Source organism: Stenella coeruleoalba (genome assembly GCF_951394435.1).
Source record: "Stenella coeruleoalba genome assembly, chromosome: 19".
Classification (NCBI taxonomy): Eukaryota; Metazoa; Chordata; class Mammalia; order Artiodactyla; family Delphinidae; genus Stenella; species Stenella coeruleoalba.
The window spans coordinates 33,370,127-33,394,828 of record NC_137165.1 but is presented as its reverse complement, the minus strand read 5'-3'; the positions used below and the strand labels follow the sequence as shown (position 1 = coordinate 33,394,828).

General features: G+C 38.0%; 1 protein-coding gene across 9 annotated transcripts in view; it reads left to right on the top strand.

Moving 5' to 3' along the window:
- BCAS3 (BCAS3 microtubule associated cell migration factor) overlaps positions 1-24,702 on the top strand; it is a 574,874-nt gene that overhangs the window by 388,770 nt on the left and 161,402 nt on the right. The window contains exon 23 of one of the 9 annotated variants that reach the window (XM_079905177.1): positions 9,369-10,937. The exons of the other annotated variants lie outside the window; for them this stretch is intronic. Coding sequence (XP_079761303.1) covers positions 9,369-9,388 — 20 coding nt within the window. The 3' untranslated portion in view covers positions 9,389-10,937. Of the gene's footprint in view, positions 1-9,368; positions 10,938-24,702 lie in introns of those variants that run through there. 9 annotated transcript variants of the gene reach the window in all.

Genomic DNA, 24,702 nt, shown 5'->3' with positions numbered 1-24,702 from the left:
GTTGCGGCATACAGGATCTTTAGTTGCTGCATGCGAACTCTTAGTTGCGGCATGTGGGACCTAGTTTCCTGACCAGGGATCCAACCCAGGCCCCCTGCATTGGGAGCGTGGAGTCTTAGCCACTGGACCACCAGGGAAGTCCCTTCACTAACTTAACTTAAAATAGATTTTGTTCCTTTCAATTTCTGTAAATTGATTTTCATAAAGGTGAAATAATTAACATTCATTTTATAAACATTAATTGGATACTCCATCCATGGAGTTTTACAAGGCCTTCAGTAAATACAGGCATCAGACTTACCCTTCCACCTGAAAAAAATAAGCAAGACAATTGTATGATACAGTGGTTTTCAAGGTATTGGGTATCAGGCAGCAAGGACAGTGATCCCTGAGAGATGGGAAACAAATGAAGTGAGTCCTACAATTGTCCTGGCTCATTACCAGGACATATTGTAGGGAAGGGGAATCCACATAGAGCACAGCACTCTCTCTGAGTGGAAAAGACGAAGCTGGGAGTTTGGGGAGGCCAAGGTGTCTCGTAGTCACAGGGCACAGTACCAGAGAGGAGAGAGCTGTCCAGATAAATAGCTCTAGAGATCTGCAGAGGATATCCTGTAAGCCTTCAGCTGAGTACTGATCAGCACATGAGAAACTACCCAAGGCCCAGGAAAGAACCACCAACAAGGGTTAGAGCAGACATTCACTAGAACTCACACAGGGCTGGGAATAGTTTCTGTTCCCAGTAGCAAGAGTGGAAAATCTCATAATTTACAGGCAAATGGGGATAATATGCAGAAAGTTTTTTCCTCCACAGTGGGGCAAAATTTCTCTTACACTATACTGTTCCAGTTCTGCCTAACATAACTTAAAAGCATGACCCACGTCATAATTAAATTGCTTTAAGCCAGTGTTTAAAAGTTATAAGGTTTTTATACTACTCATGAAGTGGTATAATATTCCTAAAAGATAGGCTTTGATGAGTAACAAATATATGCTATTAACCCTAAAGCCACTTCTAAAATAACAAATTATATAGCTGATAAGCCAACAAATGAGATAAAATGGAATCCTAAAAATATTCAATGACAAAGAAGTCAGGGAGAAAAAAAAGGAACCCCGCCCCCCAAAAAAATATATATATAGGCAAATAGTAAACATATAGCAAAATGGTGCATTTAAACCCAACATAACAAAAATCATATTAAATGTAAATGGCCAAAAGACTCAATTAAAATTAGACAGAAGTTGTCTAATTGGATAAAAAGGGAAGATTCAACCATAGGATGTCTACAAGAAATCCAATTAAATATAAGCATACAAATAGAATAAAAGTAAAGGGATGGATTGGGATTGACATATATATGCTAATATGTATAAAATAGATAACTAATAAGAACCTGCTGTATAAAAAATAAATTATATTTTAAAAAGAGTTAAGGGATGGAAATAATATACTGTATAAGATTGAAAAAAGCAGTAACTCTTATATTAATAGACAAAATAGACATCAGAAGAAATATTACAGAATAAGGAGACATTCATAATGTTAAGGGTGTTAATTCATAAAGAGTACATGTCAATTCTAAAGGTTTATATTCCTGATTATGGAGTTTCAAGCCACATGAGACAAAACTGACTACAAGCAGAATTAGGCAAACACATAGTTGGAGATTTCCACATTCCTTTCTCAATAATTGATAAACCAATAGACAGAGAATCAGCAAGGATACTGAAGACTTGAATAACTCTAATAACCAACTTAACCTAACATACGTTTATTTAAAAAAAAAAAAACACCACCAACAGCAGAACCACCTTCTTTTTTTTTTTTTTTTAATAAATTTATTTATTTATTTTTGACTGCACTGGGTCTTCGTTGCTGCACGCAGCCTTTCTCTAGTTGTGGTGAGCGGGGGCTACTCTTTGTCGTGGTGCACAGGCTTCTCATTGTGGTGGCTTCTCTTGTAGCAGAGCATGGGCTCTAGGTGTGCGGGCTTCAGTAGTTGTGGCATGTGGACTCAGTAGTTGTGGCTCGCGGGCTCTAGAGCACAGGCTCAGTAGTTGTGGCACACAGGCTTAGTTGCTCTGCGGCATGTGGGATCTTCCTGGACCAGGGTTCGAACTCGTGTTCCCTGCATTGGCAGGCGGATTCTTAACCAGTGAGCCACCAGAGAAGTCCAGAACCACCTTCACTTTTTTAAAATTAATTAATTAATTTTTATTTATTTTTGGCTACTTTGGGTCTTCGTTGCTGGGCGTGGGCTTTCTCTAGTTTTGTTGAGCAGGGGCTACTCTTCCTTGCTATGCGTGGGTTTCTCATTGTGGTGGCTTTTCTTGTTGTGGAGCATGGGCTCTAGGCACGCAGGCTTCAGTAGTTGTGGCACACAGGCTCAGTAGTTGTGGTGCACGGGCTTAGTTGCTCCGTGACATGTAGGATCTTCCTGGACTAGGGCTCAAACCCGTGTCCCCTGCATTGGCTGGCAGATTCTTAACCACTGTGCCATGAGGGAAGTCCCCAGAACCACATCCTTTTTAAGTGCACAGAAAACATTTCTTGTGATGATCCATATTCTGCACCATAAAGCAAGCCTCAATAAATTTAAGAGTTGAATCATACACAGTTTTGTTCTCTGACCACAATGCAATTAAATTAGAAATCAATTACCACAAGATATTTGGAAAAATCCCCAAATATTTGGAAACTAACATTTAAAAAAAACTCATGGTTCTAAGAAGAATTTTTTGTTTTTGGAAATTATTTTGAACTGAATAAAAATTAAGACACAGAATATACAAATTTGTAGGATGCACTAAAGTGGTACTTAGAAGGAAATTTATAGTGCTAAATGCCTAACTGGAAATGAAGGAAGGTCTCAGATCCATGACTTCAGCTCCCATCCTAGACTAGAGTAAGGATCAAAGTAGAAAGCAAATAAAAACAGAAAACAATAGAGAAAATCAATGAAACTATAATTTCTTAGTTTTGGTAACAGAAGTGTTTTCCGTAAAAGAAAAAATTGACAAATTAAAATTTGACTTCATCAAAATCAGGAACATGTGTTCTTTTACTGATGCTGATACTGGAATGCCACACATTGAGAGAAAATATTTTCAATTTACATAACTGATAAAAGACTTGTATCCAGAATATGTGAATATGTAAAAACTCAAACTCAGTAAACTAAGACAACCAAATAAAAATTGGGGCGATTTGAACAGATTTCACTGAAGAAGAAACACAGATGGCAAATAAGGACATGCAAAGATGTTCAACATCATTATTCGTTAGGGAATTGCAATAAAACCATAATGAGATACTACTACATACTTATTAGATTGTCTCATATTAAAAATACTGACCATACCAAGTCTTGGCAAGGACATAGAGCAACTGGAACTCTCATACACTACTGTTGGAAATATAGAATCTTACAAAACACTTTGAAAAACAATTTGGCAGTTCCTTAATTTTTTCATGTATCAGAATTCAATAAAAGCCATATTTGTAGTAGTCAAGACCTGGAAACAACTCAAATGTCCATCTGCAAATGAGTGGACAAATTGGCATTTATCTGTAAAATTGAATACTACTCAGCAGTTAAAATGAATTAAAAAAATTTTTTTTTGGTGGGCTGTGCCGCATGTGGGATTTTAGTTCCCTGACCAGCTGACCAGGGATCGAACCCGCACCCCATGCGTTGGAAGTGCAGAGTCTTAACCACTGGACTGCCAGGGAAGTCCCCCAAAATGAAGGAAGTTTTGATAAATGCAGTAACATGGGTGGATCTCAAAATAAGTCAATGGAACCAGACCAAACAAATACATGCTATATAGTTTCATTTACATAAGATGCTAGAAAATGCTAACAGATCTGTGTAATAGAAAGTCAATAAACAGCTTCCTGGATTTAGAGGTCGGGCAAAGTGAGAGATGGATTACCGCAGGAGGAAACCTTTGGCAGGGAAGGACGTGATCATTATCTTGATAATTGTGGTGATGGTTTCATAGGTTTATACATATGTCAGAACATCTAACTGTACACTTTAACATACACAGTTTATTGCATGTCAGTTAAAATGTTAAATTCTCAAGGATGACAGTTTACACTCTCATTCTAAATTCTGTACAGCAATGCTATTTTGAGATTTTTGGTTTAGCGTTCCAGTTAACCAGTAGGTCTTTCATCTGAAAGATGAACATTGTCTAGTCATTGTACCTGACTTGTTTCCAAACTGACCACTGTTTAATGAGGAAACCAACTCTTGATACCGTACTAAACCAACAGAAAGGATATATTACATGAGAACACGTATAACAGCTACTAAATGTCCTACATGTCTACATCCTAAAATAAAGTGAACATTAGACACTTGCTGTATCTTTGAATGTTTAGGGTAGTGTTTTGCTTTTGGACTCTGAAATACAGACTAAAATCCTAAACATTCTTTTTTTAATTACCTCCCAAATTCACAGGTTCTGGCTCTTAGATGTTTGGTGGGTTATACACACCCTGTCTGCCATCTTACTCCATGGAAGTCCTGCTTGGACATTATATTTTGAAATCTGTATTACAAAGTCTTTTATCCTTTTATTAGTTTAGTACTTTAAGCCTTAGACATAAGAAAGAAGGCTATCAGTGAAAATCAATTGAAATGCGGTTAGATAAAGATCTGTTGTACTAGCAGAAGGCTTAGTTGCAGCACAATATAATCAATTAGGACCCTCCAGCTGCATACAGAGTTTTTCCCAGCCAATCACTTTTCACACGTTTCCTCCATTAGCTTGACTAGAGTTCTTTTTCTTTTTTTTTTTAATGTGAATTATGATGAATGAGATTCTTGTTATGAATATAGAGATGGGTCATTACCTTACAGAAACCAGGCTGTGCTGGTGTTTAGTGATTAGGGCTTTCTGCTCCTGCTATCAATAAAGTATAAATTTATCTGTCTCAAACTATAATTGGGAAGCTGTAGTCATTGTTATCTAATTCATTTAACAATGTTATAATCGTAAATTGTTTTTGTTCGTCTGGATAATTTACATAACTTTTAAGTTAGTTGGGAGGATGAAGGCATATAATTTATCAAATAGAGGTGGGAGATTTTTCATGGCTTCAAATCAAATAAATATCCCTCAGGAATTAGTACCCCCAAATTCAACAACCTGGGTATAGCCCTCAAGATGTCACAAGTGGAAATAATAAATGAAGTTTATATACCCTACATGAAGATGCTGGAGGTTTGCAAAATAAGAAGCATTAGCTTATTACAGAAATCCCATAGTTGATTAAATTCTAAAAATTATGTGACTGTTTTTCTTGGGCTCAGGTTGTGGAATTGGAGGGAGAAAGGAGTTGTTGCCTTTTGTTTTAACGCACTCAGAGACTGAGATGGGACACTGGTAAAGTGGGCTGATCTGCCTAACGTCAGGATGTTTTATGAAAAAAAAGAATTAATCTTGAGAACACCTCCACCTGAGTGGATTAGTAGAGCAGGTCCTGACCATTGAATTATAATCAAATTTAGTCCTTTTTTTTGCTCTGAACTATTTTTGTTTTTTGTTATTTTAACTTCTTCCTATTGCAGCCTCCTGTTGTCACAGAAAAAGGCTTTTTGTGTGTCTGTGTGTCTAGAAAAAGGCCTTTTTCAAAAGAAGTCTAGAATATACTGCTTATAATACTTAGCCCTCACAGATGTCAGTGTATGTATAGAAAAATCTCACCATCTTCAGGTGTGAATAACTCCAATATTACATGGAAAAGCAGGAACTGTTGCCTCACTGATGGATACCAAAGAACACTTCAGTAGAGATGCTGTACTTGGAAGCTGAAAGTTAAAGCAGACCTGCCTTTGAGGTCCATTGATGAAAAGATCTTTGTGTTTTGTGCCATGAGGGTGGGGGAGGAGTCCTCAGTACTAGAAGAGTTAATAAACACCAAGAGCTGTGCTCATCTTGTAGCTTTAGTAAGCTTTAATCTGTAAGCTTGATTACCTCCTAACCCCTCTATCTCTTGCCTCCCCCTTCAAGCACTGTGGGAGCTTTATGGCAGTATTAGTGGCATTTTGCCCAACACTGGCTTTAGGGAAATCATTCTACAAGAAAGAAAAGCAGAAAGACTGGATCTGTCTGCTGTGTGAGGTCATTAACACAAGAACATCCTTATGAGCTCCAGAGGGCAGCCGGGAATGTCTGTACTTACTAGAAATTTGCAGGTGAAATGATACTGTTCTTTTCATGTAGCCCAACTTGTTCAAGGCCTGGCAGCATCTATCTTCTAGAAAAACTCCCTTTAGATACTTTCAGCAGGATATTCAGTCGTATATCACGGAGAGCCCTTTGTGTTTGCTATGATGTTTTGTAAAAATATGTTTGCAAGCTCTTGCTCTTGGGGATTTTTTAAGAGATAGATACTAGCAAAGAGTTGCTATGTAATTAATTTTCAGTATTAAAGATATTCTAGTGTCTGAGACCAGATTCAGAGCTCCTCGTTTTGCCAAACGTCATTAAGTCATTAGCTTTGGGGACTTGTTATGAAGGACTGATTAAAAGCTCAGAGAAGCCCTTGTACGTTTTTATATTAATCCCAAGAGCTTTACCATATTCCCTTTTCTCTTTATAATGAGTGGTTTGAGGAGATGATATATCATTTCATTAAAAATATCTTGGCAGATAAGCCAAGACAGAAAATGATTATGGCCACGGATAAGCGATTAAGCTATTCAGCCAATAAGCCTGTGATAAATACTGAGCCCATATACTATTAAACTGGGAGCCACTGGGTAGAAATAATTTGGCTTAAAGTTTGACCCCGTGGTGTCAGAGGATGTCAAAGAATTAGTGAAAGTTGTCACTTGCCTCCAGGGTATTCAGGAGTTGATTGTCAGGTCACTTGGAGAACTGGTGTGCCTTACACCTGTGAGGAAACAACTCAGAGGGACTGTTATAGCAAGTGATGGGCCTTGATAGCAAATGGGGGCTCATACTTGCTGCCTTTACCAGGGGGCGTTGGCCCCATTCTGTGTGTCTCTGCAGTGGAACAGAAAGCAGCAGTTCAACCTCACAGACAGCATTGCCTGCAGGAGACTTTGTGCTTTAGGCACAGGATAAAGTCATCCTAGCCATGCAGCCCTTGAAATGAGGGGGAAATAACATAGCCATGTAGAGCCCAAGGGTAGAATTTAAGCTCCATGAGGCCAGACCTTATCTTCTGTCATTGAATTTCCAGAAGTTGGAACAGTGCCTGGCAGAAAATGGCAGTTTGATATAAAATTTTAATTAATTAATTGGCATGACTGGTGAGGGGCAAGAGATGATTTGATCCTAACCTGAGCCTATGCTTCTATGGTAAGACCTGAAACATTGCAGGCCCATTGGTTGTGGTCAAATGAAGGATTCTAAGAAGATCAGGACAAAGTATGGATTTGCCATGTTTGTTTGAGAAAGTCTTTATTCCTCCTTCAGCTCTGAAGGACAGCTTTGCCAGGTATAGAATTCTTGGTTGGCAGTTCTCTCCCCCAATATTTTGAGGATGTTTATCCCATTCTCTCCTGGCCTGAAAAGTTTTTGTTGAGAAATCTACTGATGGTCTTGTGGAGTTCCCTTGTATATAACTTCTCTGTTTTCTCTTGATGCTTTTAAAATTCATTTTTTGCCTTTGACTTTTAAGAACTTAATTATCATATGTCTCAGTGTAGCCCTATTTGGGTTCAACCTACATGGGGTCCTTTGGGCCTTATGGCTCTGGATGTACATTTCTCTTTCTAGGTTTGGGAAGTCTTCAGCCATTATTGCTTTAAATATACTTTCTGTCTCTTCTCTTTCTCTTTTCCTTCTAAAATTCCCATAATTGCTTCTTTTCATTGTGTCCCGTAAGTCCCACAGACTTTCTTCACTCATTTTCATTCTCTTTTCTTTTTGCTTCTCTGACTGGATAATTTCTAATGTCTTATCCTCCAGGTTGCTGTTTCTGTCTTTTGTGTGGTTGAGTCCACTTTTGAAACTCTAGAGAGTTTCAAAAACTGAATTCTTCAGTTCAGTTATCGTATTTTTCAACTCTAAGATTTCTGATTTCTGTTTATTTGGGTTTTTTGTTTGTTTGTTGTTTGTTTTTGGTGGTTTCTGTTTCTTTGTCACACTTCTCATTTTGTTCATCCTCTGTTTTCCTAATTTTGTTTAGTTGTCTGTGTGTTCTTGAAGCTCACTAAACTTCCTTAAGAGAATTATTCTGAATTCTTTGTCTAACAGTTCGTAGATTTCTGTTTGTATAGGCTCAATTATCAGGACTTTATTAGTTTCCTTTGGCAGTCTCATATGTACTTTGTTTCTTGTTGTCCTTCATTCCTTATGTTGATATCTGCACATTGGAGTAATCAGTCTCCTCTTCTAGACTTTACAGGTTAACTTTGGCAGAGACAGATCTTTACTAGTCAGCTCAGTTTGGGTTTCTGGGTGTGTCTGCTGGTAATGTTCTTGGGCAGGTGGGGCCTGCTGTTATGGTCTGTTTTGGGGGCAGCGGCCGTTTGAGCGCTGAGGTCAGGGATGAGGGGGCAGGTGTTCCGCTGTCTGAGAACTGTTGGATAGGACTGCTGGCTTGGTTTCCTATTCAAGTGAGGCTGTAAGAGGCTCAATGTTTGCCTGGCTTCTCTGGTCAGGATTACTAGATGGTCAGGACTGGGTACTATATTCAGTAGTAGATGGGGCTATGAGTGAGCTTCCCTGCTCTGGCAGGACAACAGGATGGGACCCAGGGCCTATATGGCTCATTGTTTGGGGACTGGAATCAGGCAAGAATGTGCACTGAATTCCCTGGTCAGGTGAGGCCACCAGTTTTGCCCTGCAGATGGGGAAAGCCATGGGTTATGTTCTCTTTTCAAGTGCCACTGTTAAGCGGGGCTTTTCGATGGGCTACGCAGTTTCCCGTGTACTCTGGTTAGGTTCCTTGGTTGGGCGGGCTGAAGACTATCTTCAGCAACGAGCAGGGCTATGAATTAGTTTCCCTGCCCAGATGTGGTGGGAGAAGCAGCTCTAAAGCCGGTAAATCTGTTTATTTGTTGTCTTAACTCAAGCTGACCTGCACCCCAAGTTTCCTGTCTGAACAGGGCCACTGGGTTAGCTCTGCAGACTATCAGCTCTGCCTGGCCATTTCTCAGCTCCAGCGTTGCTGGACTTATGCAACTTCCAGGTGTTCTTCTATCCCTTCTGGCCATATGGGGCCAGGAGACACTCTCCACAGTGGCATAGCTACAAAAGGAACTCAGTTCCCTTGCCTGTTCGAGATGGGGAAGGGTCACTACAGGTCTCTTCTCATTTATTTGTTGGAAATGTTGTAACCAGAGGCTCACAGGTCCCTCACTCTGTTTCTCCCATAGGAAATTTCAGTATTCATTAATTCAGTGTTCATGGTGACTTTATAGAACATAAGTACCACAGATAACAAGAATTGACTCTATTTAATAAAGGAATCATGTGCAAAATATGTAAAGAACTCTTATAACTCAGTAAAGAGAAAAACAACTCAATTAAACAATGGGCATTTGAACAGAGACTTCACCAAAGAAGATAAAAAAGTGACAAGTATGTGAAAAGATGCTCTGACATTTGTCCTTAGGGAAATGATACTAGAACTACTAGAATGGCTAAAATTTAAAAGACTAATAATACCAGGTGTTGATGAGGATGTGGAAAAACTGTGGAACCCTTAAACATTATTGTTAGAAATGCAGAATGGCATAACCACTTTGTAATATAGTTTGGTAGTTTCTTATAAAGTTAAAACATATACCTACCATATGGTTCCATCATTCTACTCATACGTATTTACCCAAGAGAAATGGAGACATATGTTTATACAAAGACTTGTACTCAAATGTTTATTGCAGCTTCATTCATAATAGCCAAAATGTTTAAACAAACCAAACGTTCATCTGTTTGTGAAGAGAGAAAAAAAAAATTGCGTTGTATCACTACTTAGCGATAAAAAGAAAGGGGCTACTGATTGATACACATAGCAACATGGATGAATTACAAAAGCATTGTGCTTAGTGAAAAAGGACAAACATAAAACACCACATACTGCATGATTCTATTTACATGAAATTCTAGGAAAGGCAAAACTATAGAGCTAGAATGCAGATCAGTGATTGCCGGGGACCAGGAGTTGGAAGAAAGAGATTGATTTCCAAGGAAATGTGTGAATGGACCTTTTGGAGTGATGGAAATGTTCTATATCTTGATTGTGGTGATGATTACATACTATATACATTAAAGACAGAAACAAACAAACAAAAATCTCCTCAAAGGCAACACTTAAAATGGGTAGGCTTAATTAAAGGTAAATTAATGCCCCTGTAAAGCTAATTAAAACAACAGCAAAACCCCTTACCAAAACCTATAAGGCCTAGCATAATAAAACTTGTGCCTAATTTTTCAACTTACAAGTATAAAAGTTTATTGTATTTGTATTCGTAGACCTTCAGCACAACAAAAGCTACTAGTGGGGTTGAGTTATCACCATATAAGCCAGTAAGAATTAAAAATGCTCTTTCTTAAAATGGCTAATGGACTAATGGTTTAAATGCTTATCCATATTCTAATATGTTCTTCTTTCATGACCATGCTGTGACCTCTCAAAACAAAAGTTAGAGATCGGATGTAACTAACTGACAATTACAGTGGTTGATACACTCCAGTTTAAATAGAAGTGTCCTCGGTTAAAATATGGTTCATTCATCGGTCAAACTGTCCTTATTTCCTTTAATTGAATTAAGATGGACAAATGAGAGATGTGTGCAAGACAGAAAAAAATCCTTTCACAAATCACTGTTATCCTCCCTCTGAGTGTAAAACGAATCAATTAAAAGCATGTCAAAGCATCTTTTACTCCTGAACAACTTTAAAGCAGAAAACATTTTATAGAAATAAAAAATTTGAGTGAGAAATTGAGAGAAACTGGTTACCTTTTACAGTTAAATACAGTTTAATTTTATTTATGAGAATTGTGGATTATATTATTTTATATGCTCTTGTTTGGCTACAGATTATAACTTTGTGCTAAAAAGCCTTAATTTTTCATTTCATCTTCAAGTTGAAAATTCCTAATAACAAGAAAGAACAAAATGTAAGAAAATATACAATTCACAGTTGTGTGTACACAATTTGGTTTTATCTGTACACTTACTAAATAGTATGTCTTGGGGAGAGGTGTGGGAGTGGGATGTAGGATGAAGTATAATTTTTATTTTTCCAGCTAATATCCAACTACTTTGAAAAATGTAGTTTTCCGGCTCTTTCTACTCCCTTAAATTATTATTTATTTGTACTGTATCTTATGTGTGGATTCATACACATTCTATACAATCATTTTTAACCTGTGTATTAAGGTTTATTTTATTAATATTAGTTATCTGTCCCTACACTTACCTCTATTTTCACTAGTATACACATGCAAATTTATACTGCTTAACTTAGAGCCTACTTCCCATTCGTAATTCATATCTTTTTACACTTGAATATGTTTTTTCCTGCTTTCTGAATTTGGCCATAGTTATGCTCATAATTTGTGTTATTTGTCCATTTGAATTTTTGTTTTACTTTTAATATTTCTAAATTTTTAATAGGTTCAAAATTCAAAAGATACAAAATTGAAAAATCTTTCTCCTACCCCTGTCCCTTAGTCACCTAATTCCTCTCTTTGGAGGCCAACAATATTATCAGTTTCTTTATCCTTCCAGAAGTGTTTTACACAATATCTGTTTGGGTGGAGGAAAAAAAAAAACTGAAGCAAAATTTATTTATAAATTGGGGGGTTCAAAATTTCAAAACTATTGAAGTGCTGTCACTTTCCACATGTTGGGGGTTCTTTTTGTTTGTTTTTTTTTTCTTTGCGGTACGCGGGCCTCTCACTGTTGTGGCCTCTCCCGCTGCGGAGCACAGGCTCCGGACGCGCAGGCCCAGCGGCCATGGCTCACGGGCCCAGCCGCTCCGCGGCATGTGGGAATCTTCCCGGACGGGGGCACGAACCCGTGTCCCCTGCATCAGCAGGCGGACTCTCAACCACTGCGCCACCAGGGAGGCCCCACATGTTGGCTTTTATACAATCAACTTGCCAACATCAATCAACTCTCAGATTTTTGTTTTTTTTTTTTAATTTTATTTTTTGGCTGCGTTGGGTCTTCGTTGCTGTGCGCAGGCTTTCTCTAGTTGTGGCGAGTGGGGGCTACTCTTTGTTGCAGTGGGCTCTAGGCACGTGGGCTTCAGTAGTTGTGGCACGCGGGCTCAGTAGTTGTGGCGTGTGGGCTCTAGAGCACAGGCTCAGTAGTTGTGGCACACAGGCTTAGTTGCTCCGTGGCATGTGGGATCTTCCCGGACCAGGGCTCAAACCCATGTCCCCTGCATTGGCAGACAGATTCTTAACCACTGTGCCACCATGGAAGTCCCAACTCTCAGGGACTTAAATGTTATCAGGGACATCATGACAGACCTTTCACTAAGAGATTTTAAGAACTTACTCAAAATATTCTGAATATCAGGCTTTTAGAGTTTCCTATCTCTAGACTTTATGTCTATGACCTGTGTTCTAGGCTAGAATTCTGGAATGTCTGAAATACATCTTTTACCACTTGTCTTTTAGCATGGACCATGGCAGTTAGAAAGAGCATGGATATGAATTATTGTGTAACGCTGATCAACGACACATCTACCCATGTGGTATTTCCCTTACTTTTTTTTTTTTTTTGCTGTACGCGGGCCTCTCTCTGTTGTGGCCTCTCCCATTGCAGAGCACAGGCTCCGGACGCGCAGGCTCAGCCACCATGGCTCACGGGCCCAGTCGCTCCGCGGCATGTGGGATCTTCCCGGACCGGGGCACGAACCCACGTCCCCTGCATCAGCAGGCGGACTCTCAACCACTGCGCCACCAGGGAAGCCCTTCCCTTACTTTTATAATAATAAAAGAATAATAATTTTACCATCCTTCTTCCATAATAAATAAATGAATAAATAAATATGTAAAAATTCAGGACAGGAAACTAAAACCTAGAAGAATATTTGTAAACATGTTTAGGGTTATTTATTGGTGGCTTGCTCATTGGCAGTATAAAGTGTGTGTCACTTGTCATTAGCAGTAACAATTTCAGCACATTATGTTCTCTTTTTATTTATTCTGGCGGCAACATGTTTCTGAACAGGGCCACTGGCTGTGGGTCAAGAGGTCAGTCTTTGAGGTTAAGAGTGGATGGGGTCATTTACTATTAACCTAAGATTAGCAGCGAAGTTTTTTTTCTTTTTTTTTTCTTTTTAGCAGATTTCCTCCTATTTGTATAACATGCCGAATTAATCTTGCCCACTTTTAGAATTTCTCCTTTCTGATCTGAGTTTTTTCTTAAATTTTATTAAAGATATTTTTCTGCATTCAGATCTCTTTCTAGTCCCTTTTCCTTGTCCATGAAGCAATGTGAACTTTTTCTAAGATTTAAAATTTTTCAGATATTTAAGATCCATTTCCCAATGTACAAATACAGCTATTTCTTCTATTTTTGAAGTCTTAAGGTTTTTTCCCCCCACATATATACATACCAAAAAACCCAAAATACACAAACCAATACACAGCAGAATTTTAGGATTTCAGGGATGGATTCTTCCCTAAACCGTTTTTTTTTTGTTTGGTTGGTTGGTTGGTTGATTTTCTTTTGCTATCTTGCTAATAAACAACACCTAACTCCTAAACCAGCAAGTTTTCTTGTTGCTGTTTAACTTTAGGTATCTATTTAGTTGGTGCCATGATATCTGAAACATTCTTTTTCTCTCCACTCTTCAGCAAAAAGAATCACCTGTTATAATGTAGTTTCATTAGTCATCATGTATCAGTAGCAAGTGTTCCCTGTGGAATGTCTCCATGAGAATTTCCACACAATTCCTAGTTTTTATTCTGGTATGAACCACAAGCCCTCTCTAGAAGCTAAGTCGATGTTAGGTCTTTTATACCAAAATTGTTTCTCATTCAATTACTAGAAGGAGATTTTACTTAACTTTAAAAAACTATTGCTGGGACTTCCCTGATGGCGCAGTGGTTAAGAATCCACCTGCCAATTCAGGGGACATGGGTTTGAGCCCTGGTCCAGGAAGATTCCACATGCCGCGGAGCAACTAAGCCCATGCACCCCAACCACTGAGCCCACGTGCCACAGCTACTGGAGCCCATGCGCCCTAGAGCCCGTGCTCCACAGCAAGAGAAGCCACTGCAATGAGAAGCCCGCACACCTCAACGAAAGCCTGCATTCAGCAACGAAGACCCAAGACAGCCGAAACAAACAAACAAACAAAAACCTTTAAAAAACAAACAAACAAACAATTGCTGTCTGTCGGTGATTCGCTTTCTTTTTGTCTCTAACCTTCTCAGTCGGCCTTAGCCTGTGAATAAGTATATAATGAATACCCTATGGGTACAATGTAAAACAATCAGGGAAAAGTCCTTAGTGCAGACTTCTCAGAGTGCAGTATTGAGCTTAGTGGGTAAAAGAAGGAGAGGAAAGTAAAGTATATACATAAAATTTCAAACATATGAAACCTTTGATAAGGGAGAGATGAAAATCAACTGGATTTCTAATAATATTATACTCTAAAGAACAGCAAACTTCAAAGGGTATGGTCTTTGTTGCTAAGTTCCTTTCTGTGCTTGGAGTTGAGGAAGGGAAAGAATATTTAAGGAAAGCTTTCTAAAGATATGACACCCAGGATGAGGATGAGTTGAGTCGTTAGCAATCCAGGTAGACAGTATGGCCTAAGTGAAGGTATAGAGGCAAGAAAACCCATGGTACGTTCCATGGGCTCATACAGAGGTCACCATAATATAAATTCCTAGGCAGGGAGTTGTAAGAGATGAATCCAGAGCAGTGTGTGTGTTAGTTGAGGATTTTGGAGTTTATCTTATAAGGTATGAACACAGATTTTAAGCAGAAGAGGAGTGACATAGTCAGGCTTGCATTTCAAATGCAATTTGGTAGCTGCAGAGAAAGCAGATTTGAAGAAATGTTAAGACCAGAGTCAGGGAAACTACTTAGAGTGTTGACCTGACCTAGGGCAGTGGTAAATGCAAATGAAAGGAGAAGAATGGAGAGATGTAGGATAGAAAGTTGAGAAGTGTTTGACAGTAAAAATTGTCAGGCATATGGTGATTGGATATTAGGCATGAGGAAGAGGGAGGAGTTTAATATGAATCCCAGGTTTCTACCTGTGCTAACTGAATGGAGAAAAGCAGTTTAATGGGGAACTTAATACTTGTAGTTTTAGAAATGTTGAAATTGATGTACTTTTGAGACAACCAAGGCAGACCACCTGGCCCTGAGTAAAAATTTGGGAGTTATCAGTGCAGACGAAAGAGAAAGTGTATGGAGTGAGAAAAATGGTGGGTCAAGGGCAGACCCCGAAAATCAGCAAAATACCATAGGCCTACAAAGGATGCTTTGTTCAGAAAGAACTGAGAAAGAATCAAGACTAGAACCCGCAAAGTGCAGTGCCACCAGAAGTCGTGGCGCGGTGGGCGTGGGGGTTTCGATCAGCAGTGTCATTAAATATAGGATCGTGCAATCGTCCTGGATGACAAGAATAGAAGTATATATTGAATTGAGCAATTGGCAAATCACGAGAGGTGTTAGCAAGAGCAATTTGAACATAGCAGTAAACGTGAGAACCACACTACCACAAATTATGGAGTGAATAGGAATTAGTAGGAGGTGAGAAAACAGGACATGGGGTGTGTCTGTTTTGATGTCATTTTAAAGAGCGGATTTTTTATTTTCCTTTAAAAAGACTTGAGCATACTCATGGTCTGAAGGGGAAAATGCAGAAATAAGGAATGAGTTAGAAATGGAAGAGAGATTGGATGCCTGACAGAGCAAGATCCCAAACAAGGAGGAGAAGATTGGTTTGGAGGCCTTGAAAAGAAGGAAGGAAAGCTCAGATTTGTGTAATAAGAAGAAATAGCTCTAGGCATGTGGGGATATATTTGCATTTATAGACAATCAGCTGAGGGATTAAGTTCCTTGGTCTCAAGCTCATATTATCACTCTTTTCTTGCCTTCTATGCATTTAAGAGTAATTATTCCCCCCATCTCTACTTAATTTTTACTTTTTACAGAGAGATACGTACATAGTCCTGTGGCAATAATACCATAACTACCAAAAAAAAAAAATAAGAAAGAAAAGAAAATATAGGTTACCCATTAACATACTTCCAGAGGTAACATTTTGGTATAAACTTTCACCTCTCTTTTGTGTATATGGGTGCATTTTTACAGTGACTATGTAGTATTCCATAATTTATTTAACCAGTCTCATGTTAATGAATATTTTGTTTATTCCTTTGCTTTTGTTTGTTATGATATTGTTGGTTTGTTTTTTTGCTTTTATAAACAATGAATTCCTTGTACATTTTCATATATTTTTGTTCATTTCCTCACAATAAATTTCTAGAAGTAGAAATGCTGTCTATTGAGTAGGGGTTCTCTTTGGGCTTTGATGTATATTTGCCTAATCACATTTCAGATTGTCAGGTTTGCACTGCCATATAAGAGAATGATTTCTTCTTACTCTCAACTTTTAAAGCGAGAATTTGATAATACAATATGCAAAAGTTAGGTATCTTTCTCTTTAGGTTTGCATTTCTTTGATGCTGATTATTTTTCATTTGTTTTGATCATTTAAGTGAATATTTTTGAGTACTTTCACTCATTACTTGAATAATTAAGCGTATAAGAAATTAATTACAATTATAATTATGAATTATAAGAAATTTTTTGAGTATAAGAAATTTTCAGCATGGCCTGCGTATGTAAGTATCTGTGACATAGCAATAATAAGGCCGGTTTGGCTTCAAGGAAAATCAAAAGGTGAATGACTTAGAGATTACTAACAAGTTGGTTGGGAGAATTCTTTCAGTAAAGATGATGTTGTAAGTCTATACTTTGATCACAAACTACTGGAAAAATAAAAGGAAAAAAAAAGAAAAGAAAATTTAGGAGACGTGGTAAAGCTAAAGAACAATAGTAGTAACAATAAAATAATAAAGACATTGAAAACTTAAAACTCAGTAACAATTTTAGACTGTATTTTTGGTAGTAGTTCTCAGAAAACAGTACAGAGATATAAAAAAGAGAAATAATAGTTAAGAAATAAGGAGTTCAGAAACTTCAATATATATCTAGTAAGAGTTCCAAAATAAAATAGAGAAAATGACCAAGAAGTGATGCTCACATAATAACTAAGAGTTTTCTAGAATTGAAGAGATTTAGTCCTCAGATTGAAAGTATAACTTGAGTATTGAGCTGAATATATAAATAAATTCATATCTGCATATTTTATTGTAAAATTGAAGATCCCTGATTTTTAAAAGTTAGCAGAGAGAAAAGCTATATTACCTACACAGGTATGAAAATTAGATAGCTAGCAGACTTCTGTTTGGTCACATTAGATGCTAGAAGACAATGGAGTAATACACCAAAGGGCTGAGCAAAAATAACTCTTAAATTACCATTCTATACCCAGCTAAAATTATCATTCAGTACTTTCATGGGGTAGTAAGAGTTTACTACCAACTTTTTCTTGCTGGAAAAAAAATCTTTTAAAGATGTACTTCACCATGAAAATGTGAGTGCAGAGGGAAAGAGTGATATGCAAGATACAGAATTATTTTGGCAATTAGCTTTGAATGTTATAATAACAATACGTTTCATGGAACTTAAATCCCGGACAATAATGACAAAGAAGCTGTGAGGATGTTCGGTGGCAATTAAAGCATATTTAGGACAAATATTGTGATATTGAGTAACTTAGGGATTTTTATAGTTGTATATATTAGGATAAACATTAAGGGTAAACCATTAACAGAAACATAATCTATAGCTTCCAAACATATAGAGAAAAATGATTATAGAAAACTATCAGTGCCATAGAAGGCAAGAGAGAACAGATCTTACAAAATAAGATGGTAGAAATAAGCCCCAATACATCAATGATCAAAATAAATATAAAAGGGGATATAATATTAAACTTAAAAATCTAATCATATTCTGCTTACCAAAAAAAAGTACATCTGGAGATTGTGCTGTTAGCTTTACCAATGGTGTGAAATTTTCAGTCAGAATCTACTGTTAGCAACAAATGGCTTTATTTTCTTTTCCTCATTATTACAAATATATTTGCGTGAGAGAAAAAAAAATCGCCTTGTAATTTCACAAATTTTGTCATCAATCAGAGTTCACAGAAGCTTCAAATATCCCATCAGTTAATTCCCCCAGCACTTGAAATTTTCATTGTGCTAAAGCTGATTGAAATTCTGAGCTGCCTTTACAGCAATTCCAGACCTCAAGCTTCTGAGGATTTTTTTAAAGTTATACTAAGTATGTGACGCTTAAATTCATAGGCTAAATTTCCTTTTGGATTACTTTTCAAAGACTGAAAATGCTTATGTCAGGAAATATTTTCTCTTTCCATCTCCCGGCTTCCCTGTTTGTCAACTCTTCTATTCTGACCTCTAAGATGGGGTTCACATTTTAATTACAGTTATGTGTATGGCAGTCTCCATCTGCCATAGCCAGTCAGCGTGCAGGCTTGCAGAGAGAGAAAGAGAGAATGTAATACAGGACTTCTTTCTGACAAGCTAGATATCTTGCTGGTTTCCCTTTACAATTAGACTCTCTAAATAATAATCTGTTGCAGTGACTGACCCTGTAAATTATCAAATATTAGAAATCTTCATTTTTTGGAAGTGTATCACTTTAAGCATTAGCAATCTATTTCTTTTCAATTAAATTTCTTTATTCTTCACATATGCGTTTGTGCTTATGGACAGAAGGACTTAAAATTTATGAAAGTTGTAAAAATCTGCTGTTTACGCTCTTATTCCCATTTAACTACAGATGAAAATTGGTTGTTCAGGATGAATTATCCTTAATGGAATATTCTTCCCTCCCATCCCTGTGGGGCCCCTCCCCCAACTGTACTCTCCCTAATAATATTTCTAAACTTTCTAGTTTGCTGTGACTACAGTTATCCACAGATTAAACATAGATTTTTTTTTTCTGGTTGGTAATGTGCATAAGAAATGATCTGATTGGATCTTTAGGAATGATTTTATTTGCAGGCTGTAATAATGATCAAAAGCCCAAACTGATTTTTATCTTTTTGTCCTATTAAGGTACAAGGATCTCATTTTTTAAAATTTATGGACATTAGCATCAGAAGTATTTATACATAGTTTTGAAACTGAAAATACAGCTTTTTTTTTTAACCTTTCACATAACTGTAGGGACAGTTACCTCTGCAGATCCATCTAGGGCACTTTTCAGATTCATACATGTAAATGAGAAAACTCATTTGTTGCTGCTGATACATCCTTGCTGTGACTATAGCTGAAATCACTGCAGTCTGAATAACTAAAGAGAAGCTATTCCATAACACAGTGAATCTCAGAATTTATTTTTTCAACTGATACTTCCAGCTCTGGATTCTGTGACATTTGCCCAAAGGGAAACACCGGTCCCTTGGATTACACTGTGCATCCATTGTCTGAACTGTCACAGCAATAGCGCGTAAAGCTGTTTGTGTAGCGTGCTAACTCTATCAGGGTCAGTTCCAGTCTGTGGCCGCTAAAAATGAAAACCATGCCCCAGCCGGGACAAGAGCAGGGTCAACAGCTGGCAAAGGATATGGCAATCATTTATATAAATATGCTTTCTCAAGCCCACAAAAACAAAAAACCCCAACCCAACAGCTGGGAAGGGTTGGAAGTAGCCCCAAGGCTGGTTAGTCCCCTTCCAGATGGGGAGGTTAGACTGGGGCTAGCCAGACTGCTCCACATAGACTTCCGATTCGCATTAGAAATGAAAAGAGGAGAGGAAAGGGAAAAGGAAGAAAGGCTACAAGCATGACTGCTCTGTTTTTCACCTAACTTAATCAAATAAGTGAAGACTTTCCGAGACGGAAGGCTTGCATTTATCGGTATTCACGCTCCGTTTTTTCTGTTTATCATAGTGTCTAATACACTTCTTAACTGCTTAAACAGAAAGCATATATGCTCTAAAGCATAGTTTATATATAATGTCATGGTTATTTGTAGACAGATTGAAGAACCGATCTCAGATTTATGTCCTGTTTACATCTTCCAAACACTTATGTAGAACATTCAGTGCTAGAGAAGATAATAATTGTGGTGTTGGCTCACTCCCAGAACTTTATCCAAGGGATGGGGTTCATTTTTGTAATTTGATTTACTTTATAATACATCGTTATTGCACATCTAATATATCCTACACAATAACGAATACCATTTTCCTGAGTTCATCTTAAGGTTGCATACCATGAGACAAAGTATTATTTTTATAACCTGTTGATGCTACAAGAGGCAAAGGTGGAGCGTATATGACTTTCGAACTCTTCCAGAGGGACATAGTGAAATAAAAGACACCACAGTGATGATGAAAAATTTGTCCTCATTATCTAGAAATGGGCAGCTTCCTCCTGATAATGGAAAGTTCTGCTGAAGCCAAATTGAATGGCAAGCAGCACTTTCCTCCTCTCCAGCCTTATGTTTGCTTAAGAGAAAGCTTACATAATGAATACATTTTTTAGGTGTAGGATGAACTCATGATATTGGAATCCATAAAGAGACATAAATTAGGGTCTTTTGCCAAAATTGAGGCATCGTCTTAGAGAATGTGCTGGTCCGACACAGAAGTTAAATAATGTATTTTTCTTCTTGTAATGATCGGCCTAAAATAAACATTTTAGCTTTACTCATAGAATGTCATAACTAGAAGGAACTTCAGTGATCATCTCAGATACCTCCTCTCATCTTACTGCCAGAGTAGTAGAGATCTCAAGGGTAGAATGTGAGACTGGAGGGTGATGTGGACCCCTCATCAGCTATGCATTTCCCAGCTGCAGTTATACAGAGGACCCTGTTCTGAGGAAGAATAGTGCTAAGCCAGGCTGGACAAAGGCCTGCAGAAGACCTGAATTATCAGCTCTATCTGTTGATCCCAGATTTACCCACATCTGCTGTGTAATTGTCCTTACTTCTTACTTTACTACAGCCTTATAGTGTCAAAGCAAGTGTCACTGACGCATCAACATTTTATTAGATATTTTGACGGTTTCTAGATTGTTTTAGTCCTATTTCCTTGGAGAACTAATAAGGTGAGTGAGTTAGGTGTGTTAGGCGTGTGTTAGGAGTCTGTCTTCTCTGTCTGGGTAGTTCTAGCTTTTAAGCATTTTGAGGGCAAGAAAACTAGGTCTTATTCACGTTTGTATCCACTGAGTCTTGCACGTATGAAAGTACCCAGTAGATGTTTGCTGCTGTGAAATTAAAGTGTAGGAAATGCTGATTTCCAAATCATTCAGTCATTTAAATGTTTTCTCCTATAATATCTGCATCCATGTTATGCTAAATTTTTGGGGGGAGGATAGGCACTATTTATTACCTTAATTTATATAGTAGATCAATTAGTTATGTTTTGCAGGAGAGAGAGTATGGAAAATTTGTTTTTGACAAGTTATCATTGCTGTTCCTGCCACCTTCAGTTCCATTAACCTGGCCCTTTTTTAGTTCCTGTGCACTTACTTTTGGTTAATCTTCTATTTGATTTTAATATACTGTTCAATTTGTCTCGAACATTTTCTTAGCATTTATCTACAAACATTAAGTACAAAAGCAAGACAGGCTTAGAGGTTGCTCAGAATTCAAGAACTAGTGGCTTAATTTCCTGAGTCTGAGAGTCTAAATGTTTCCTTAGATTGATGCAGATTAGTTTAACCTAATTGGAGGTTTGAAAGGTGCATGTTTCTAAAGCTTTTAAGATAATGATGCTTAGAAATCACTGATTCTTCCCTGATGACTAATGTCTTTAATAGATGTTTACAAGCTCCAAAGACTTTTAATATATTCTATCATACTCTGATTACTAGTAATATACAACTGAAACAAACATTTTCTATATCTTGTAATTCTTAGTGAATAAAAGTATTTGGTGGAGGCTATCCTTCCTGAATTTAGTTAATGCAGCTCTGCATCTTATTTTTATGTTTCTTAAAACTTTCCCAATCTCTAATACATTGCAGCCTTGCTGGGATATGTAAGAAAGATATTTCTTCCTTCCATTTTCTTTCCCTCTTTTAGCCATTTGTATACCATGTACAACCACATAATACATGTGTTTATATCTATTCTATTGTATAGAATATATGTGCAACCTGCCGGCCTTACTCTTTCCTCTCCAAGCTGCCTGTGGAGAAGCTACCAGCCCTTCTCTACCAAACATTAGAAAAACAGAGGGAGGAAACCAGCGTGTGGTGTTACATGAATGACAATATATTGACTGAACTTTCCTCTCTTAGTTTAAAGGTGAATACTAGCTATCACAACCAAATTTAGGATGCGATTAATACCAGTTTAGGTGTGTATGTGATTCAGTGTGGTTATCTAATCATATATACTTTTCCTTGTAATTTGTGGTCTGACTGTGCCTTATCAAAGGTTTAGGACAATGACGAACAAGTCAAAAGAAGGACTTTCAGGGTGAACAAATGTTGATTTTTAAACAGCATACACAGAAGGTGAAGCTCCTTTCTCAAACAGTGACTGGTTGATTTTGAATGGATCCCTATGATCTTTGTAAAGTGTATTCATGCCTGTAATCTTGTCCTAAGCATTAGATTCTATCTCTATCACTTTTCAAAAAGCCCCGTAAAGTTAGTTGCCCAAAAGGACCTGAAAACATCTCTCTAGACTTCCACCTTACTTCAGGGCCCTAGGGTCATAACCTCTTAACCTTACAGGTTAGAGGTCTCTTGCTTTTTGATCTTTCTTGGTTCCTTAGTTTTTGCCTACTTCCTCCACAACATTCAAGCCTTGTTATATAAGGAAATTGGAAACACCAATTTTGGATGAGATAAGAGTTACCCTCTCTTCCAGAATAATGCAAAAAGATGATTTTAAATAGAAACATGCTTGGGAAAAAACTTAACAAAACTAACTACAGCATCCTGTCTAAGCCAGTTTGAATTGGCCCCTTCATTTCTTGTCCTCCAAAACAACAACAAAAAACCAGCAACAACAACTTAGAATTTACTGTTGACTTAGTAGGTAAAATTTGTATTTAGGTCACAACACAACTTGCTTGAGACATCAGAGAGATTCAGAAAGGTTTGAGTGACTAAGAAGTAGATTAATAAAATTGGTTGGTTAACTTAATATTCTTGCCCTACTGGTCAGTATGCTGTTTGATAATAGTAATAACTAACATCAATATGGTACTTACTGTTGACAGAGCATTATCACATTTATTATTTTATAGCCATATCAATTTAGTGAGAGAGAGAGATTATCTTCATTTCACAGTAAAGGAACTTGAGCTTCAGAAAAGGTCCTTGACCTGCCCAAAGCCAGATAGAAAATAAATGGCAAAGCTGGTGTGGAATGTTAGCCTCCTGGATCCTTATCCTTTGCAGCCAACCAAACGTTCCTATTGGAGAGGCTTTAGGAGTGGAGCAAATTTCTTTTGATTCTCAACTAGGGTGGTGGTAAGATATCTTCAGTTGTTTGGCTGCCCAGCTGGCTCTCTCATTTTGTTAATATGTTTTTATTTACTATTATATTATCTTGCTTTTGTTCCAACCAATATTTGGGTTTTGTTTCTTTGCCACACCCATGGTGCCAGGTACGATTGGACTGAATTTTTAATTCTCCAAATGAAGAAACTTCTTTGAGCCTAATAACCAAGTACTGAAACTACAAATAGAATTGGAAAATGCACTTTTTTGATGGGATACCTCTCTCCACCCCTGCCTGAGCCCAGTAATATCCCCATTAGAAAGGAAAGGAGGGCTTCCCTGGTGGTGCAGTGGTTGAGAGTCCGCCTGCCGATGCAGGGGACACGGGTTTGTGCCCCGGTCTGGGAAGATCCCACGTGCCGCCGTGCGGCTGGGCCCGTGAGTCGTGGCCGCTGAGCCTGCGCATCCGGAGCCTGTGCTCTGCAACGAGAGGCCACAACAGTGAGAGGCTCACGTACCACAAAAAAAAAAAAGAAAGAAAGGAAAGGAATGGAAAGGTTAGGAGAGGGGAGGGAGGGAGGGAGGAAGGAAGGAAGGAAGGAAGGAAGGAAGGAAGGAAGGAAGGAAGGAAGGAAGGGAGGAAGGAACCCTCACAAAGGATTTTGAGGCCAAGTTAGAAGCTCTGAGACATTTTTAGCAGGACAGATGTTTGTCTTTGATCCTTAGGAAGTATTGCTCACCCATCCACCAGACAGAGCAAAAGAGGACAAATAGTAAACTTATAGGTCATTATTCAGTTGTCTTTCAGTCCCATTAAAATTATGAGATCTTGGGGCTTCCCTGGTGGCTCAGTGGTTGAGAGGCCGCCTGCCGATGCAGGGGACACGGATTCGTCCTCCAGTCCGGGAAGATCCCACATGCCGTGGAGCGTCTGGGCCCGTGAGCCATGGCCGCTGAGCCTGCGCGTCCGGAGCCTGTGCTCCGCAACAGGAGAGGCCACAACAGTGAGAGGCCCGCGTACCACAAAAAAAAAAAAATGAGATCTTGCTTTTAAAAAACGTTAAGATATATTGTAACTCAAACCTAAAATCAAACAATGACAGCAATATTTCTTCTCAAATGCAGACTACCTAACATTGGCAAATATCTACTAGTAGCAAA